The 21,571-nt window shown below is 39.1% G+C and overlaps 1 protein-coding gene across 2 annotated transcripts in view; it reads right to left on the bottom strand.

Moving 5' to 3' along the window:
* Positions 1-12,689: 12,689 nt before the first annotated feature.
* The window catches only part of EIF2A (eukaryotic translation initiation factor 2A), a 28,535-nt gene continuing 19,653 nt past the window's right edge, over positions 12,690-21,571 (bottom strand). For both annotated transcript variants that reach the window (XM_020980887.2, XM_078147462.1), the window contains exons 10-14: positions 20,730-21,301; positions 17,275-17,388; positions 15,785-15,916; positions 14,270-14,335; positions 12,690-13,251 (exon numbers count right to left, since the gene is read on the bottom strand). In XM_020980887.2, the coding sequence (XP_020836546.1) occupies positions 13,186-13,251; positions 14,270-14,335; positions 15,785-15,916; positions 17,275-17,388; positions 20,730-21,301 (950 nt within the window). In that variant the 3' untranslated portion in view covers positions 12,690-13,185. The remainder of the gene's footprint in view (positions 13,252-14,269; positions 14,336-15,784; positions 15,917-17,274; positions 17,389-20,729; positions 21,302-21,571) is intronic.

Here is a 21,571-nt window from a genome sequence, read left to right on the forward strand (position 1 = left end):
AAGTTTCTTCTCTCCATTTGTTTCAGGTTACAAAGAATTTCAGCAGATAGCATTTGTTTATAACATTAAGTTACAAAAGATTTCTTTCATCTATGATAAGGGTGAGGAACTTTCTCAGTTTGTCTTCCTGGTTAATTTCATCTAGTCCATGAAAGGTTTCTCTTTTTCTTTTCTAATTAAACATTTAGATACGCCTTCTACTTATGCTTATTTAGTTTAACAAACATTTATTAAGAACCTTCTAGTTAAGAGCACAAAGATGAATAAAACAAATTCACAATCTAAACAGTTCACAATCTAATAAAGAAGAAAAAATAGGAACAGAAGACTTTACAATTTGATGAGTACATTCCTGTAGGATAAGCATGGTACCTTTGGGATAAAGGATATTGAAAGAGAGTGTAATTACTTCCAGATGAAAGGCAAGCAAAATCATCTGAGCTGGGACTTAAAGGTCCCCTGGAGACAAGACTGATCAATGATTTGATTAAAGTAATTAAGTATGTCAAAGTTTGTTTGTTTTTCTTTTTACTTGCTTGGTTTCTTTTTTTTTACAATATGTTGTCATGGTATAAATTGTTCTGCTCCTACTTGCTTCACTCTGTATCAGTTCACGCTTCCAAGGAATTTCCTAAATCATTTAATTTCTTGTTTCTTTCTAGGTTTCTCTTGACTCTTGTATTTGAATTTTAAAATGCCAACTCAGCTCTGGTCTTTTCTTCAGGAATGCTTGAAAATACTCTATTCCATTAAAAATTCTTTTTTCCCCTCTGTAGGATAATTTACACTCAACTCTTCAGGGTAAGTTTTTCATGGTTGTAATGCCATATCTTTTGCCCCTTGGAATGCTGTATTTCAAGATCTCCTTGCCTACTTGAACTACTTTGAACTCTTTCTCTCTGGCTGTTTGAAACATGTGTGTATGTATGCATGTGTTTCATATATACCTATAAACATATACATACATACATATACACACACACAATTTGATGTGGAATGTCTGGGTTTTGGAAATTCCTGGAGTTTTTCCTTTAAGATTTCTCTCAAAAGCTAATAAATGGCTTCTATTTTCATTTTGGCTTTTAATTCTAATAGGTCCGAACAATTTTTATTGATGATTTCTTGAAATATAGTGTCGAGGCTTTAAAAAAAATTTTCCATCTCTCACCTCTGCATTTTTACTAGCTATCTCCCATGTCTGAAATGTTCTTTCTCCTTCTCTCTGCCTCCTGCTTTCTTTGGCTTCCTTCAGTTCTAGGCTAAAACTCTATCTTCTGTAAGAACGCTTTCTTAAGCATTTAGATCCCCCTTAATGTTCCCTCTGAGATTACTTCCAGTTTATCCTGTATACATCTTGTCTGTACACAGTCTTTGGCATATTGTCTTCCTAATCAGACCCTGAGTTGCTTGAGAAAAGAGATGGTTTTCTTTCCACTTAGCACAGTACCTGGCACATGGTAGTAAGTGCTTATTAAATGCTCATTAACTTGATTTTTTAAATTATAATTTTCAGGGAGTTTGATGATTCTTAAATCCTCTTTCCTTGATCTCTTTTTCAAGTGTTTTTTTTTCTGATAGCGGCTACTTTACATTTTCTTCTATTTTTCAGTTTTGATTTTATGTTCCTGATTCTTACTGTTTCGTGAAGTCATTGATATCTATTTGGTCTATTCTAATTTTCAGGGAGTCCATTAGTTGAGTAATTACCACTTTTTATTCTAAGCTATTTATTCTTCCATTTTTCCCCCTCTAGAGCCTGTATTTCATTTTTAAAAAATGTTTCATTTCTTCATGTAGGCCTTGTAGAAAATCTACTTTTTTTTTTTTGGCTAGGCAATGGGGTTAAGTGACTTGCCCAGGGTCACATAGCTAGTAAGTGTCAAGTGTCTGAAGCGGGATTTGAACTCAGGTCCTCCTGACTCCAGGGCTGGTGCTCTATCCACTGTACCATCTAGCTGCCCCTTACTTTTCTCTTTGAGTCTTTCTTTTAAGTTGTTGTGATGTTATTCTCTCTTAGACTGGAATTTTTAGCATCTCTGGATCTATTATAACTCTACATAGTGATCTGTTTCTTCTGTTTACTCATCCCTCTAGCCTTAGTTCCTGAAGAGGGGCTTTGTATCAAGGCCAAACTCTGCTTTCTACTGCACTTTTATGTGGGCTGGTCGGCCTTTCTTGGTCTCAACCTGGGTCACCTGGGTTCCTGTGTTGATTTTCAAAATTACGTTCCCCTAATTCTTTGAGCTTCAGAGTACTGTTTCTTCAGGATAGAGTGGTGGGGACCTCAGATCCCCTGTGCCTGGGATGTCTCTATATTAAGTGCTACCTTTCCCCACACACTCCATTGGCTGCTGGCAGTTCCAAGGTCCCCATGGTGGCTCTACTGTAGCCCGAGGGCTTTTTCGGAGATGCCCTCTGATCACATTGCTGGTCTCTGATCACACTAGCAAGTTTGTTTCTTCAGGTGTGCTGATGCAAGCTGTCCTGGCTGACCTCCTTTCCTATTGCCCATGGGCTTCTGGCTGATTTTTTTTTTATGCAGTTCTGGCATAGAAGCCACTTACTGTAGCTGCTTATTGAGTTTTTTAGTTGCTAATTTAGTCTGAGATGTAGGTTTTTACAGGATTAGGGCTATGGGACATGGGCTGCCTGCCTCCATTCAGGCAGCTATGCTGGTTGGAAACCTCCACAGGCCTTGAGGGTAGATAGAATTTTAACAGACAAAGATTAGGGATAATAAGGGTAATAATGGAGACAGAGGAGTAAATTCTAGGTATTGGTCATGGCTTGAGCAAAAACCAGAGACTAATGAGATTGAATTACATTTCTAGCAAAATTCTAGAAGAAATTATTAAAGATATGGTTAGTGAGCATCTAGGAAAACAAGTGGAGCATCTAGGTGGCACAATGGATAGAGTGTCAGGCTTGGAGTCAGGAAGACTCCTTCTCAAGCTCAAATCCGACCTCAGACACTTGCTAACTATGTGACCTTGGGCAAGTCACTTAACCCTGTTTGCCTCAGTTTCCTCAATGGTAAAATGAGCTGGAGAAGGAAATGGCAAACCACTCCAGTGTCTTTGCCAAGAAAACTCCAAAAGGGTTCATGAGGAGTTGGACGTAACTGAAAAATAACTTTAAAAAAAGGAAAATAAGTTGGCGTGGCTTAGTCAAGAACAGTCACAGCAGTTAAACTGACCTTTCCTTCTTGAACAAGATGACTAAACCGGTAGATCAGAAGAACGTTATAGATACGGTTGTTCTAGATTTTAGCGAAGCATCAAATAAAATGTTCTGTTTATTCTTGTGGAAAAGACAGAGACAGGGCTAGGGGATGGTAAGGGTCCATGGCTTTGGAATGGTAGAATTTCTGAACTCAGAGCTGCCACAAATGTGGCCCAGGGAGCTGTGGTTTGGTTTTTGTTGTTGTTGTTGTTGGTCCTATGCTGTTTCACATTTTTATCAATGGCACAGATGTTTTCAGGTGATAGCTAACCTACTGCATTGCAGTCAGAAACCAAAAAGATATTAAAATGACAGGACATTGGACTGAAGCTATTGAGATGAAACTTAATAGGGATAAACATAAAATCTTACATTTGGAGTTTTTAAAAAAATCGATTTTACAAGTCCACAACATAAGAAGGATGTCTGTCACATGTCTGAAAAAGATTTGGGGGTCTTAGCAGACACAAGCCTAATACGAGTTGACTGTGTGATATGGCAGCCAATCACCTTTTATATAGCACCTACTACATGTCAGACACCATTCTAGGTGCTGAAGATACAAAGAGAAAAATTAAACAGAAAAATTAAATCATGAAGTTTACATTTAATCAGGAGAAAAAATATGTATGTACATAAGAAATGCAAAATTTATGCTAAGTAAATTCAAAGTAATTTCAAGGTTGAGGAAAGACTAGGGAGATCAGCAAAGGCCTTATTAAAAGTTGCACTGCAACTGAGCTTTGAGCTGCACTAAAAAGCAAATGCAATCTTGGATTGCAGTGAGTGGTAACACTACGAGGAAAGAGGAGGCAAGCATGCACCCTGGTGACACCGGTCTGGAGTACTGTGTTCAGTTCTGGGTGCCCCAGCACAGGAAGCGCATCGATCACTTGGACTATTTAGAGAGCAACCAGGATGACGAAGGTCCTTGAGTACATGGCATGTGAGGACTGGCTGAAGGGCGAACTCTACAATCCAACAACACTCTTACTGTTCCTTGCACATGACATTCTATTGCCTGACTGTGCGTTTTCCCTAGCGCTCTCCCACACGTGGAATGCTCTCTTCCTCCATCCCCTTGCTCCCTGGCTTCCTTCAAGACTTGGCTTAAGGCCCACCTTTGCTGGTCCCCTCTCCATACCCCCAGAGTCTTTTCTCTGTGTCCAGCCCCCTCTTACCACAGATGTTCAGACAGTGCTTTAAGCATCAGCAGGAGGCTTTTCATTGTCCGGGCAGGGGTGTGCTGGAACCAGCTCAAAGAACCCCGTGAGCCAACTGTCACCTGGTCATTGTGAATATTTACACTCCAGAAATTGGTGAACAGACAAATCAGGGCTCGATGTATCCTTTTGTTGACTGTCTGGACTTAAGAAAGTGATAGAGAAAATGTTAATATGGGGAATTTCAGTGTGAGTGGAAGGGAGCAAAATGCAACAGGTTTGGAGGCTATGGAATCTATTGGACTTAGCAATTGATTAGATGTAGGAGATAAGGGAGAAGAAATGGTCATAGCTGACTCTGAGGTTTTAAGTCAAGGTGACTGAGACAATTGCAGTACAATTAACAGAAACAGGTACATTTCCCAATGGCAAAGGCATTAAGGTTAGTTTGGGACATACTAAATTTGTGCTGGTAGGACATCTAGGTGGAGATCTATGGTAGGAAGTTGGAAATATAGGACCTTTGGTGAGGTTAGAGTTGAAATGATAGATGTAGGCATCATGAAGATAGATGTCAAGTCATAAGCATTTATTAATCAACTACTTTGTGTTACGTACTATGCTAAGTGCAGATCATTAAAGCCATGGGAAAGAATACAGAAGTAGAGTGGGTACAGAATAGAACGTTAATGGATTCTCTAAAGTTTAGAACTAATAGTATAAAATGTAGGAATTTTGTGGGGGTTTTTTTTGCTGTTTTTAACCTGCTAAAATTATTAAATCTGATTATATCCCAACTGTTCATTTTTGACTTATTTTTATCATTCTAGTAAATTATCATCTTGTCAGAATTTATTCTTATCATAGTGCAAACATTTTTTGCTGTTATTTGTGATTCATACACTTGTCTAATTCATATGCTTACAATGCAAACTCTAGTAACCTACTACAAAGCATTAAAGAATATTAATCTTTTTAAATTCTTTTCTGGAAAAAAGAATATTTAAACAAAAATGGCAAAGAATAAGTCAAATATCACCAATTACAGCAATGTGAACAGATTCAATTACCCTGTAAAATAAAAAGGGTCACAGAAGACTATAAATTTCTTTAGAGAGAAAATATTTTTTCACCCCTAGTGCCTTGCATGTCATAGGCACTTTATAAATACACTAAACACATGACCCAACAATATGTTACCTACAACAGCAATCATAATTCAAGTTATATGTCAATTCAAAGTTTACAAAGTGCTTTCCTCACAACAACTCTGTGAGGTACAGAGTGAAATATTTTACTGATAAGAAAACTAAAACACAAAGAGTTTAGTCATGTATGAAGAATGAGAGGCAGCTTGACATAAAGAGCACTGAATTTAGAGTCAGGAAGACCTTGGTTTGGGGTTTTGCCTCTGATACTTATTATTTATGTAACCATAAGAGAGAAGCTTCATGTTTTTGAACCTGTTTCTTTTACAAATTTGCTGAATTGAATCAAATGGACCAAACACACTCTATTTCTCTATGCTCACTTGGTGACATAAGTTCCCAAGCATTTGTTAATTTATCCAGATGACTCAGCTACACAGTTGTTCCTAGCTGTTCTCTTGATCTCCACTCCTGAATCACCAACTACCTATTGGACATTTCAAGATGGGCGTCGCGTACCCATCTTAAACTTGACATGTCAAAATAGAAAGATGTTTCCTTCCTAATCCACCCCTTTTCCAAAATTCTCAATTAATTTTAAAGGTACCACAATTCTTACAGTCTCCCAGATTCATAAAGCTCAGTGTTATAACTGAGTTTACTCTCCCTCACCCCATATTCAGTCAGTATTCAATGCTACTATTTCTACCTTACTATATCCATTTGTGTAGCCCTGACTTCTCTTCTGACCTCCAGTACTGAAGCTGTCACTCCCTAGACATCTTGAACTGGATGTCCATAGACATCATAAACTCAATATCCAAAACCGAAATTATTCTCTTTTCCCTAAAATTGTCCCCTTTTCCTAACTTTTTTTTTTTTTACTTTAAGGGTACTACCATCATCCTGGTCATCCAGGCTCACAAATTAGGGGTCACCTTTGACTCTTCCCTCTAACCTGCCCCACCCTCTCATCATATTCAATCAGTTGTCAAATCTTGTCATTTCTTTTCTTTTTTTTTTTTTAGGCAATTGGGGGTGACTTGCCCAGGGTCACACAGCTGGTTAAGTGTCAAGTGTTTGGTCTGAGGCCAAATTTGAACTCAGGTCCTCCTGACTTCAGGGCTGGTGCTCTATCCATTGCGCCACCTAGCTCTATCTTCTTAATCCCTTTCATATATTTACCCTTTCTCTCCTCTGACACAAGCCCCTCATTACCTCATACCTGGTCCATGGCAATAGTTTGCTGATTGGTTTCCCTGCTTCAAATCTCTCTCTCTCCATTCCAAACCCTCTTCCACTTAGCTGTTAAACTGATCTTCCTAAAATGCAAATCTGACTATATAACACCCCACCCCCATTCAGTAAACACCAGTAGCTCCCTATCACTTCCAGGATCAAATATAAAATCCATTGTTTGGATTTTAAAGCTCTTCATAACCTGGCCCCTTCCTACCTTTGCAATTGTCTTATACCTTACTCACCCCAACAAACTTGGTGATCCAGTGACATTGGGTTCCTTGCTGTTCCTCAAATGCTATGCTTCATTGCCTGACTCTGTCTTGGGGTTTTGGGGGTTTTTTTTTGGTTTGGTTTGGTTTTTTTTGGCTAGGCAATGGGGTTAAGTGACTTACTCAGGATCACACAGCTAGTAAGTGTTAAGTGGCTGAGTCTGGATTCGAACTCAGGTCTTCCTGACTCCAGGGTCAGTGCTCTATCCACTGCATCACCTAGCTGCCCCTCATTGCCTGACTCTGAATGGTTTCACTGGCTGTCTCCCATGCCTGGAATTCTCTTCCTCCACATTCTAGATTCCCTGGCTTCAAGTCTCAGCTAACGTCCCCACTTCTGCAAGAAGTTTTTACTAGTCCTCCTTAATCTTAGTGACTTCACTCTGATTACTCCCACTTTATCCTGTATATATCTTATTAGTACGTAGTTGTTTACATGTAGCCTCCCTCATTAGACTGTGAGCTCCTTGAGAGCAGGGACTAGGTTTTTGCTCTTTTTGCTTTTCTTTGTTACCTCCAGCACTTAACTCAGGCTTTGTACACAGTAGGAATGTGACAAATGGCATGTACATAGCAGCCATGTGATCGCCTACATTTCTCACATCTGTTCCCTTCTCTCGGCTTACACAGCCATGCTGGTTCATATCCTCATCACCTCTCACCTGGACCACCATAATGACTTTTTTTTTTTTAGGCAATTGAGGTTAAGTGACTTGCCCAGGGTCACACAGCTAGCAGGTGTCAAGTGTTTGGTCTGAGGCTGGATTTGAACTCAGGTCCTCCTGACCTCAGGGCCGGTGCCCTATCCACTGCATAATGACTTCTTAATTGGTCTACTTGCCTTGTCTCTCCCCTTTCTAACCCATTCTGTACATAGCTGTCAAAGTGATTTAAGCACAGGTTTGACTGTCTCTCTCCTGCTCAATAAGTTACAGTGACCTGTATTGCTTCTAGATAAAAGTATCAACTTGTTTGGTTTTTAAAGACCTTAAAACCTGTCTGCAATGTACCTTTCAAGTCACACATACATTCCTGTACCGTACAGTCCAGCTAAACTGGTCTTTACCTCTGTTCCTCACCCTCAGACCCTGATGTCCAATATCCATGCCTTTCCACTGCCAATCTCCCATGCCTGGAATGCACTCACCTTTGCCTCAATAATCAGTCCCTCACTTCTTTCAGAACCCAGTTCAAGTACCACTTTTTACGTGAAGCCTTTCCTGATCCTAACTTACACTGCTCTCCCTTCTATTTATTCTATATACAATATGCACATATATGTATACATGCATATATATACATATTATAGGTACATGCCATTTCCCCTAAGAGAATGTAAACCCCTAGAGAGTACGGATCTGTTCACTGTCCATTTATAGCATCTGTTCAAGGTAAATGTGGGGATGGATTAATTAAATTGGCTTCTTGTCCAATTAAACATAATTTAAGCAATGTTATTTCCTTTCACCACTGTGTTTTCAAGGTAAATAGCTTTTCTATAAAATTCTATAGAATTCTGAGAATTGCCTCTAGGGTGAAACACAATCAAGTACAATGTTATCTGCAAACAGGAGCATCTGAGAAACCCTTCTATCACTAGAAATTTTTCTTTCTGGGCTTTGTGCAAGAAATGCGCCATTACACTAGTGGACACTTGCAATAAGATGCCAATACTCAATGTATCACTGAAGAAAATGACCACCATGATTGTGCACCGTCTTGGGGAGGGTAGTGGGTAGGAAAGGGTAGAAAAATTTTAAACTCAAAAGCATATGGAAGTGATTGTTGATAAATCAAAATAAATTAATAAAATTTTTAAAAAACCACAAATCTAAAAAAAAGAAAAGAAAATGAGGATCTTGTATAATTTTACCATTACTGGGAGACCCCCTGTTTAAGGAAAGTCTTTGTAAGGCTGAATGCAGCTTTTCAAGTCAAACAGGTTCTTATATTTCCTACACATCAGTCAACTGCATGACAGTAAATATGTGGTCTGCTGAAGTTACCTACAGAAAGCTGACTATTCCCTTCTTTCATCAAGGGTAACCTTCACACCTATTAGAAGACCATTTCTATAACAATCTGAGACATGAGAGACACATGGGGATCTATCTGTAGTTGTTGATTTTTTTTTAAAGTTGTCTCTCTAGTAATACTACCATCCATTGTCTTATATTCTTTGGTAGTCTTCCCATTTGAAAACTGATTGCCAAATGCCTTCAAAATATGTCACTTTCAAGATGGATTTCCTCCACACAAATTTGGTTGGTTCCAGATCCCCTAACTTTCATCTTCTTAATTGCAATTGCTATGTGTTTACCTACTCTATTGATCCCTGACTTGTTGAGAGTCCAAATGTGATGAGTTCCACTATCAATGTTTTTTTTTAAAATGGATCATAGAAAGGCTAGCTTATTTACATCATCTTTTTTTTTAACCAGTAAATGAAATTTGCATGAAGCTCCATGCAAACTTCAGAGATTATATCAGCTATTACAAATAACTGTGAGAATGACCTGGTTTATCTGAATCTCGAGCCAAGTTCTCCTACAAAGCATTTATCTTCCATTGCTTTGTGAGAGAATGCTCTTCAATATTATCCTCCTCCTCTGGTGTTTGGCAACTGAGCTTATACCCCAAATTGGTGTAGTTCCAAGCTGGCACAGCTCCCTCTTTGACAAGATCAAATATTTGTTGGCTAAATTGTTTCCTGGACTCTTCCTGCTGATTTTGGCAGCAAGGTGGTACAGTGGGTAGAGCACAGGGCTTGGAGTCAGGAAAACCCAAGCTCAAATTTGGTCTCACTCACTACCTAAACGACACTTTGTAAGTCATTTAACTTGTTTGCCTCAGTTTCCTCATCTGTAAAATGGGGATAATAGCAGCTACCTCCCAGGGTAGTGAGGATCAAATGAGGTAATAATTGTATAGCACTTAGCACAGTGCCTGGCACATAATAAACATTGTGTTAATTATTATATTACTTTCTATCACTTAAACTTTTCTAAGAATTGGAGATAGTCTTTATTTTTGTCCATTTCTTATTTTTCTCCACCTTTCCCTTGTAACACCTTCCCATGGAAATTGCCAGGTTCAAAGTATATGCTGATCCCCAAGAGGTAAAAGGATATGAATGGGCAGTTTACAAAGGAAGAAATACAAGATAGCAACAAAAACATGAAAAATTGCTTCAGATCATCAGTAATTAAAGAAACGTATATTAAAAAAGGTCTGAGGTTCTAATACTCATCAGATTGGCAAAGGTGCAAAGAAAAGACAATGACAAACATTGGGAGGGGTCACTGGAGAACAGATACATTAAAGCTCCACTTGTTGAGATTTCAATAACACCACCAAAATGAAACTGTGGATAACCTTTGACAGAGCATTGCCACTATTAGGTCTAGACCTTCAAGGAGATTAAAGAAAGCAAAAGAGCACCGATATGTACAAAAATATTCATGGTAGCTTTTTGTAATACCAAAGAAGTCAAATGAAGAGGATCTTCATTAATATATTAAAGAATGGTTAGACAGAGCATGTTATGTGAATACAATGGGTTACTGCTGTGTTGCAAGGAATGACAAAATAGATGATATCAGAGCAACCTGGAAAGACCAGTATGAACTAATAAGATAAAATAAGCAGACCAGGACAATTTATACAACAGCAACACTGTAAAGAAAAGCCACTTTTAAAGACTTGAGAACTCTGAGCAATGAATGCAGTGGCCATGACTTCAGAAGACCAATGAGAAAGTGAACTATCCTACTTACTGACAGAGAGGTCTTGGATGGACTCAAAATAGAGCAGAATTGATATAATGTAGAATATTTTTTAAAAAATGTATCTTTGTTTAAAAAGGTTTTATTTTTCTTCCCCTCCCCCCACAATTGGTGGGTGTGTGAGAGAGAAGTAGGTCAGGGATAGAATTGCCAAAAAGGAAAAAAAGAAACAAGGGTACTTGAATCATTTTTTAAAAATGAAAAATGCACGTAAAAGGCCAGAAAGATGGATATTATTATAAACCTCTCCAACTTGGTAGAACCTGCTTGCATATTTTGAAAGTGGTTGTCTATCATCTATAACTTAAAGTAACAGGTTTACTACTCGACAGAGACCAAGACAGACTCTTCTTTTTATCTGTACACATACAGTGTCTGTTTACTTCAGCTGTGTTTGCTAGTTGCTCACGGAGCTTCTCTGGCTTTCCCTACAGAAGGATATCTATATACGCACTGGTGGAGGGACTAGTGACACAGAAGAAACCAAAGATATTTGATGGCCTGAAGTCAGTATGTTTCTTGGTATAAAATGTTCTTTGTTTTGAAAATTCAGAGATAAGCAGTCATATGAAAAAATGCTCTAAATCACTATTTATTAGAGAAATGCAAATTAAAACACCTCACATCTATCAGAGTGGATAATATGACTGAAAAGGAAAATGATAAATGGTGGAGAGGATACAGGAAAACTGTGACACTAATGCATGGTTGGTGGAATTGTGAACCGATCCAACCATTCTGGAGAGCAATTTGGAACTATGCCCAACGGGTCATAAAACTGTGCATACCCTTCGACCTAGCAATATAGGTCTGCATCCCAAAGAGCTCAGAGAAAAGAGAGAAGTACTCACATGTACAAAAATATTTATAGCAGCTCTTTTTGTGGTGGCAAAGAACTGGAAATTGAGGGGATGCTCATCAGTTGTGGAATGGCTGAATAAGCAAATGGTGATACATAAATGAAATGGAACACTACTGTGCTATAACAAATGACGAGCAGGTGGACTTCAGAAAAACCTGGAAAGACAAGAACTGATGCCAAGTGAAATGAGCAAAACCAGGAGAACATTGTACACAGTAACAGCAACATTGTGCGACAATCAACCATGATAGGATAGCTCTTCTCACCAGTACAGTGATCCAAGACAATTCCAAAAGACTCATGAAGGAAAATGCTATCCACATCCAGAGAAAGAACTGTGGAGTCTGAATGCAGATCGAAGCAGACTACTTTCACTTTTTTTTTTCTTTCTTGTGCTTTTTCCTTTTTGTTCTGATTCTTCTTCCACACCATGACTAATGTGGAAATAAGTTAAACATGAGCATATATATGTAAGCTACGTCAGATTGCTTGGCGTCTTGGGGAGAGAGGGGGAAAAAAATTTGGAACTCAAATCTCATAAAAATGAATGTTAAAAAATATCTTTACATGTAATTGGAAAAAATAAAATACTATTAAGGGGGGGGGGGGAAGAAAATTCAAAGATCAGATGTAAACATTAACCCTGTGAAACAATTTAGTACAAATGATTGGAATCAGTTTGGTACACATTCTTCTTCTTTTGGAGACTCCTTTCCCCAAGGTTAGCAGGACAGCCACTGCTCTGGCCTTAGTGTTCAACAAGGCATGGAGCTCTGGCCTGGGTGTACAGCCCTTCCTTCACCAGGCTGGGGACCCTCGGCACCCAAGATCGGGATTACCATCATAATGTCAGACTTAACACAGGCACTTGATATGCTGTAGCTCTGAACTCCCAGACTCAAGCAATTCACTAGCCTTGGCCTCCCCCAGTAGCAAGGATTACAGGAGAGAGCCACCACATTTCTGATATTAAAATAATCTGTTATAAGGAATCACCCTGAGTGTTTATAGATAAAAATTTATTTTATGACACACTTTGTAAAATAATTAAAAGAATTCTTATTTTTGATCTAAAACAAAAGCAAAGTTCTTAAATTTAAAATGTTCTATAGTTCTGTAAAAACTGAAAATAACTGAACAGCTGGGCTCTGTTGCAATTTTTTTGCATGGGATCTTCAAGCTGTCAGACTTCTATTTCTCCCAAAACTCACATACTTATTTTGATACTTAATATTAATGACCATTAATATTAGTTTGTATCATAAGCATTTCTACACTGGTTTTTGAAAATTAGGAAAAGCAAATTTAATAAACATTATTAAATAATTTCCCACATGCACAAATGTTAAGGTAAATGGTTAGAAATACAGATGAACAGTAAATATGTACATGTATTTGGACTCAGCCATTTAAAAAAAATTAATTATTCTAGTAGGTTTAATACAGAGAGAATGTCTTTGCACTGATTTCAGGTAACTGATTTTCCATAAAACTTCACACACCCAATTCCAAATCTTCTAACTCCTGTAGAAGGGCTTTTTCTTTCTGGATCTTCTCCATCTAGAAAATTTCAAAACATTACATTGAGCTTATTCAAGGGGAAAAAATACAAAAAGAGAAAGCCATTAATTCTTTTTAATCTGTTAACAAGAATTCTAGACATTTAAAGGAGCAGTATTTTCATATAACAAGAGAAAAGGTATATATCATATTCTCTTACTAAACTTAAAAAAAATTTCTAAAAATTAAGTTTTAAAAATGCAATTTAATCATGCTGTCTGCATACATATTCTGTTAATGCGCCAGTAAGAAAGAGTCCGACCTGTCTATCTTGCCTCCCCTTCTGCCCTTTACACAAGAAGGGGTAACTGCAGGGCTGTGTCTACTCAGATACGGCAAGTGGGGAAGGAGGAATGGAGTGGGCTCATGAGTCTCAAGGTCAGTGGAAATGGTGGAAGAAATGAATAGAAAGTTGCCATGATTTTCAGTGACAGTCCAGAGATCGCAGATATTTATGTAATTTTTTTGCTGTTTTAGAATGAAAATACTAGCAATACATCAATAATTTGTGATTTTTTAAGTGCGGACACTCCCTGAATCGATGGCTCTGGCAATTTCTCCACGCTTTCCTTAGCAGACAGTCTTTATGCCCTCCCATAGGTGTTACCCGTATATTTATCACACAAAGTAATATACAGCTAGATCTACACGTTTCTATACCTATGTGTACATGTGGGCTGGGGACAAATCTATTGCCACCAGCCTGACTCTTGGAGGAAACATGTACAATGGGTCACCAGGTCTGAGGTGGAAGTCGTCCCAGCTCCGCAGAGCCGGCCATACTTGACCCTTCACTAACAGTTTTGTCCAGGGTCACCTCCAGATCACAACACGCCATCAACATAAGACTTCAGTAGAAGAGAGTGAAATGTGACTTGTAAAATTATTTGAATATAGTATATTTCTTAAAGAAAAAAAAGCTGTTTTAAGAATTTATATGCTATCTTACATGATAAATTATTTCAGAAAAGTAACCTAAAAAAGAACTATGACCCCAAAAGAAGACACAAGGCAATACCTGATTTTTCTCCAACTGTTTACCGCCAGCTGCTTGTTCTTTCAATTGTTCAATTGCTTTCAGTTTCTGTTAAAATCAAACAATGAGATAAAGGAGAAAAAGAAAATAGAGTTTTAGAAGATTCAGTCATTGCACACAAACTGATTTTCAAAACAGACCTGAAACTAGAATAAAGGCAATTCAATCATCCTATTTTATTTAAATCAAAATACTGTAGCAGAAGTACCAGGATGGAGTACCTTTTTTTTAATTTTAGGTATTACTAGCAATGTTAAAAACGTAGCACATTATTCACAAAGTTTAAAAGAAGCTACTCAAATTTGAGGGGGGAAAAGCCAATTTTTAAAAACCTAGGTCTCATAAAACTGAATGTCTTTTCCATGGCTCCAGCCCCTGGACACCCTACAAGGCAGAGAATGACTCTGAATAACGGTGCACTAGTGAAGGCAGCCAGCCTGGCACACAAATGTCAACAAGGACAATAACGTCAAATACAATGGATACTGATATATGATAAAAGAGAAAATTAGAACTTCAACATGAACTGAAAACCAATTGAAATCATTATGCATGCGAGGACAAAAACTCGATGGGAAATCTGCTAGCACCAAAAGGGGAAAAGAACTTCATAAATACACTTGCAGCAATTTTCTGTCACTTTCAGAAAAAGAACTTCAGTAAATATTATCTAGAAATATTTCCATGAAAATATTTTTCATTAGTTATGTTAAAAATATTATCCCAAATCTTAAGAGCCTCAGGATAATGAATTATAGCATGTTTAGAATGTGAAAGGACACTGTGTTGAAAAAAGTACTGCTCAGAACTGACGGCAAAAGAATTGCCCCTTGTTACTACGGCTAAAGCCTACTTCAGTTCTCCACGTACGCCACAGAAACTGCTGTGTGATGAGCTGCTGGCATCCGGAGAGCACACAGACTCAGTGACTGAGAAATACAACCTCACGGATGTGACCCTCCACATTTCCCCACCTACTCAAGCTTCTCAACATCACCAAATTCTCAATTAAACCAGGTACCAAATTGCACCAAGGGAATTCCCCCAATAAAAACTGACAGCAGTGTACTGGAAACAAAGCATCACCCACCACTACCCTATGGCGACACTCTAGGCAAGTCACCAACCTCCTGGTTTCCATTTTCTCATTCCCAAATGGCAACAGTAATGCTTACGCCATCCCACAGGGTCATGCTGCCTCAGATAAGACAGCCTAGGTAAAACTGCTCCAAGTATGAGTGCTGCACAAATATGCAGCATTATGCAGACATACTTGACCTAAGATGGAATGCTAGTCAGTCACTATGGAAGAAACCAGAACCAGGGCCTCCTTCTCTTCCAATTTCACAACATGGGAGTAGAGAGTGCACAAACTGCAAGCTTCTTACATCGACTTCCCCACCATTTTTGTAGTGGAAAAACTACTTCCTCAGATGATTCTCCCAACTATTCTTTCCAGTCCATTTCTGCTTATCCTTTTAGTAAGAAGCCAATTACCTTTCTCAGGTTCTTGATTTTTTTGTCCACCTCAGGATCTCCTGATGTTGGCAGAGAGACAACATTTCGTGGGGTGTTCTGCTGCGGAGCTGGGTTAAGAGCCAAATCTTGACTGCTTTCACTTCTGGCTTCCTGTAGGAATTTATTTGTTAAATACAATTTTCCAAGAAAACAGAAAAACTAAAATTTTCAACCACCATAGGCCAGATGCATAAAATTCAGAAATCAAAATGTGATTTTATCTTTTCTATACTGTGAGATACAAATTAAGGGTCTGAACTGGAAGAATGAGTAAAGATATTATATTATTAGCAGGGGTAGATATATGCTCATATACACATAAATAAGAATAACATAATGAAGCTCTTGGGAAATAATTGCTTTGCTCTAGTGACTGAGTTCAATAATAAGGTTCTTTCTGCCACTGTGGTGATAAAGGACATGTGGTTAGCTGATGTCCTTTTGTGCAAAACTCTAAAGTAGTATATGTGCAGTAGTTTGATATTTTTCAAATGAAATCACAAAATAAAAGACACAAAGACTGTTTTAGACGAAAGAACTGTGAAATGAGGCCCAACTTCCCCTGACGCAGATGAAGGATTGTAATTTAAGCCTCCAACTGTTTGGTGAAAGTAGCAGCTAAAGAAATCGGTAATAATAAAATACACTGTGATTATTAAACTTAAGTAAATGTATTGATTTTCAATCTTAAAGTAACTAAGATAAGTAAATTAGCTCATATGTAAACATTACCACATTACATACCTTCTTATCGGACAATTACTTGGAGAAAATATATGCTAACAAAAAGAAGTCCTTTTGGTTGAACCCCTTGGTCAAACTGATTGTGCTTGTAAAATTGCCAATGATTACACAATTGACTCCTTTATCTCGGCAGCTGTCAGCTGCTATGTTTTATGGTCTGTAGCTGGTAAACTCATCTGGTCAGTTAATGAGACCAAGGCCATGTAGCCAAGACTGCTGCTGGGCCAGCGCTGGCCTTGCTGGACTTCAGGACCACAAATAGCACTGACTTCAGATGGCCATCTCATACATGTGTGCCAAAAGGCGCATCACTGAGGAAGATGGGACTGACTGCAAGTGGCCCACCACCCATCACCGAGGGGCTTCATGAGCAGAGAAGTAGGCTAGCCTGGCTAATCTATACCCTTGCAACAACAAAATGCTGTGCTACATCAGAGCCACTCCTTCACAACAGCAAAGGAACAACCATCTCTTCATCTATGTCAGGGGAAGCGGAGTCTTATTCCAGTTACATTCTCTAAAATAGGCTTTATTGTGTCTTTCATCTTATGAATTCACTTGTAAAATACTTCTGGTATCTTCATAATACAAAAACCTCTATGTTTTATGAACATTCTATTATTGGCATTATTAATTTTTTTCTCAATTCAATGTACATCATCTCAGGTAAAACAGCAGTTAAAAGCACACCCAATCAAAGTGCCCTGCAGCAGCCGCCCTGGTACCTGTTTTGCAGCTTTCTTTGCCTCGTGTTTTCTCTGATTTTTCAGAGCTGTTTTGGATAATGGCTTGTCACTTCCTGAGTGTGGTTTCATATTCTGAGGTGGTTCCTCCTCATGCTATAGAAAACAGACAACCACCATCATGAAAAACATACTCCATGTTGTCAGTCCTAGAGAATAGCCAAGTATGCATGTTTCCACACACAACATTTTGTTTCATCACATTTACTTTTTTCAGACTACAAAGACCTCTGGGAAAGAGCTCATCCATCACTTTGCTGGGACCCGGAGGCCACCCTAGCTTCTCCAAGGCAACGCTCTGGCAGGCCTCCCAAACCAGAGAAGCTTGGAGTAAGGGCCCAGCAAAGGTTCCAGTGGCCCATGCTCCATCAGGGCTGGCCACAAAAGGATAGTTTTCTTGGCTAGAACAACTTTTTAAATTGCATGAGGCATGCTCAGGGTTGTCATCTATCTTACTTATAATGACAAAATCACAGGTCTTTCTTTTCTCAGTAGTTAAAATATTCCAAAGGTCAGAATGGATTTAATTAGGCGTTTCATCTAAGCTAACATTGATCTCTTTCAGCTATAAGAGGGTTGGCAGAATTCACTTCCTTCTGTGAAACAATGGAGTTTTTCTTAGTAATTCTGTTGACATCTGATTCTTATCTAGGAACAACTTCCAGGGAGGCCTTTTCTGGCTGAGGAGACCTGTGACAAACTTAAAACCCCAAGTACACTTATTCTCTTTGTATAACAAAGGAGCATCTGAGCTACACTTGCTAATGGGCATTTAATTCAATGGAACCTATCTGCTCTTGTCTGTACTATACAGATGCTTCCTTTCCTTTGTGAAGCTAAAAACCATTCATGTGTTCTAACTGGAGATAACTCGGCAGCCAAGTGGCGCCATAGTGCACAGGACACCAGGCCTGCAGTCAGGAAGACTCCTCTTCCTGAATTAAAATTGGCCTCAGACGTTTACTAGCTGTGTGACCCTGGGTGAGTTACTTAACCCTGTTCGCCTCAGTTTCCTCATTTGTCAAACGAGCTGGAGAAGGAAATGGTAAACCACTCCAGTGTCTTTGCCAAGAAAACCCCAAATGGAGTTGGACACGCTGAAAAATGACTGAACAACAATACAAAACTGGCATAAATGACCTCCTCTGCTACCAAGCGTACACACCACATTCCTACACTAACACCTATATTCCAGTCAAGGAATATTCTTGTGAAGTCTCTAAAATGATCAGCGATCTAAGTCATAAGTGACTGCAGTAAAACGGCCTGCTTTCCCATGACTGCCCACCACAGAGATGCCTCTGTCCACTGTCTCTTACACGTATAAACATGCTCCCTTTTATTCCTATCCTAAGGATGTCTCAACACCAGGAGGGCTAACAGTTGTTTGACTCTGCTAAGATTTAAACTTCTCTTCACTTGTGCCATATTCTGCAATAATAAGCTTAATCACTAGAGAGTGCCTGGAGGGTTTTCAAAGAACTTTCTTCACAATAATCCTTGGAGGTAAGTAGAAGAAACACCCCATCCCGATTTCATAGGTGAAGGAGCTGTGGCTCTCCCCATGATCCCAGGTAGTAATTGTGCAAGAAGGAGCTGAACTCAGAACTCCCGGCTCCAGGTCCTTCCGTCCACTCAATTCTGCTGCTTCTGCAAATCAGCTCTAGTCCAAATAAAACTTAGAAAGAAAATGCTGAATGCTGAAAAATCTGAGAATGGGGTCAGAGTAACAAGAGCCATTAAAGAGCTATTTATAGAAGGTAAAACTTGGGAGGATTTAATTAACTCTTTCCCCAAAGACCAGTGTTATCTGGTACTAAATTATCTGGTACTCAGTCTCTTTAAGCATGTGAAAAAAGATTTACTTGATTGTTAAATTATAGCCGCGATTTCCATAAATATAAAGCAGGAACAGACTTGTACTCATTTCTTATACTTCTTTTGTATCTCATTTAACAAGGATATAGAACATCAGTGCATATCACGGTCTAAGTATTTGATTATTTGAGAATTTTCTGCATTATAAAAGATAATGGAATTTCTTTTCATAATGAGCTCTGAGGTATTTAAAACTATTCAACTTAGGAAAAAGATTGACTTAGGTGATCTTATAGGAATGCACCCATTATGTAAAACCCTGTACTGTGGCCTGGTGGCCTGCTAGGTGGTCTCACTTGGAATTGGTGCACCTTCAAGCTTGGGAAGATTTGACTCAACCCCCACACATATAGCAAAGTCTCCTCTCATGAGGGCTCCTTCCAAAATGCCAGGCCCATTAAAAAGTTGAGGAGGCTTGAGTTTTCAGCCTCTTTAAATCTTTTACAGGTTAACAAAATATGACTGAGGGGGAAAAAAAATCTACCAACTCGACTCCATTAATTCAATCACCATTCACTAAACATATTCTACATACAAGGTGTTGGTGCTGGGTGCTGGAGATGAAAAAACAAAAAAGGACAGTCCCTCCTCTCCAGAAAATTAATAGGAGAAACAAAATACAGTCACCAAAAAAATGGAGCACACTTCAGAATGTAAGAGGCACAGAAGAGCTCACACTGCAAAGTAGGAGAGTAACTGGGGAGAGAGCTCTACGGGCTTTGCTCTGGAGAGTCACCACGGGAGGCTTCACACGAGTGCCACTTGCTAACTACCTTCTATGTACAAGATAACAAATGAGGATCCAGGCATCTGTCAGACTTCCTCCCCTTCACGACGTGCTACGATTCTCCAAGATGCAGAAGGTAGGGCTGTGTGACACTTCTGCTTTTCCCCGAAGGTAAGGGAATGATCACAACAAAGATGGGGTGACTGCACAGCAACTACTGAGGTATAATCTTCTCTTTCTTAGACTTGACAAAAACCCCAGAAATAATCATATGCTTTGAAGTCTTACTGCTGTTTACAAGAAGTCCCATAAATCAAACCCTTCCCAGGAAGTTCAGAAGGCCAATTAAGTCACTGAGAAGAGACCCCAGCTACTGGGGCTCTTTCCAAAGCTACTTTCTGGTACTTCTCTTCTTAATTGAGGTATTCATGCCTCTCACTCCTCAGTAATGTCACCGTTTATTACTGCAGTGAACAACAGTATCCCTAGTTAGCCAGTGTTATTGAGGCTGGGTGCTTATGGAAATAAAAAATACTTTAAACTGAACAGAAAAAGGCTCAGAAAAAAAAAGTCACAGATTCTAAAAACTGGAAGGGCTCCAGTACAAATCATACACGAAAGGAATTGACATTCAGACATACCTGACAAGTGGTCATCTAAGCACTGCTTCCAAGAGAACCCATCACTCCTCTAAGGCAGCGCACATCCCAACTGTCAGTACACCTGAAGTCCTTTCTTTGCAATTTCCCCACACTGTTTTTAGTTCTGCCTTTTGGGGCCAATCGATTCAAGTCAAGAAGCATTTATAAAGCACACAAACTTCTCAACTTACCAGCTTGCAGCTAGTTATGGGTTTGTTTCTTAAGGCTGGGGGTCTGTAAGCTTTTGCAACCTTAGACTCCACCTCTGGCACTTCACTTGGTACCGCTTGGTAAGTTACTGCTTTTGCTGGAAATACACCATCCAAAAATGGCTGCCAAGACACTTGCCATATTTCTGCATTTGATGGGACATCATATTTGTGTAGAATTGAGCCTGTGTAATGCCATATCTTGTATCCATTACTAACACGTAACCTTGGAGCACATGTAGCAGTTACAATATGCTCTCCATCTGGGCACCAGGCAAAGTACGTTGAATCTGAAGCCACTGGTTTGGAAATAAGTTTGTAGTTTTTAACATCCCACACTTCCATCTGTCCCCGGAGATTTCCAAACCCAGCAAGTACTAATATATGTCCATGCGGGCTGTAGTAGGCTGCATTCCGAGGACCAGTTCCAAAATCAAACACAGGATCACATTTCAAATTGAAAATTGTAGCTTTGGCTGGCATAAAACCATAAACGGCACAAAACTCGGTGGAACTGGAATTCCATACTACATCATATATGGGACCGCTTTTTGCTAGAAGAAGAATATAAATCCCACGTTATTAATATAAAGAAAACCCACTGATAAAAAATCCAAAAGAACAAGTACAAGAACATGTCAGCTGGCAAAGCAACTTGACTGAATATACCAAAAGAACAGTTTTCAGAGAAAAAAGTGTCAGACTTCAAGTCTACAGCTGCTGGTGGGCACTGTCAGCAATGAGAGGCCGTACAGTGTAGCAAGCGAGCCTGACAATCAGATCTGGGCTCCAGGCAGTCCCACCTCTGACACATACTGGGCACA

The sequence above is a fragment of the Phascolarctos cinereus genome, unplaced genomic scaffold (genome assembly GCF_003287225.1).
Source record: "Phascolarctos cinereus isolate Bilbo 61053 unplaced genomic scaffold, phaCin_HiC Scaffold_7;HRSCAF=346, whole genome shotgun sequence".
NCBI classification, from domain to species: Eukaryota; Metazoa; Chordata; class Mammalia; order Diprotodontia; family Phascolarctidae; genus Phascolarctos; species Phascolarctos cinereus.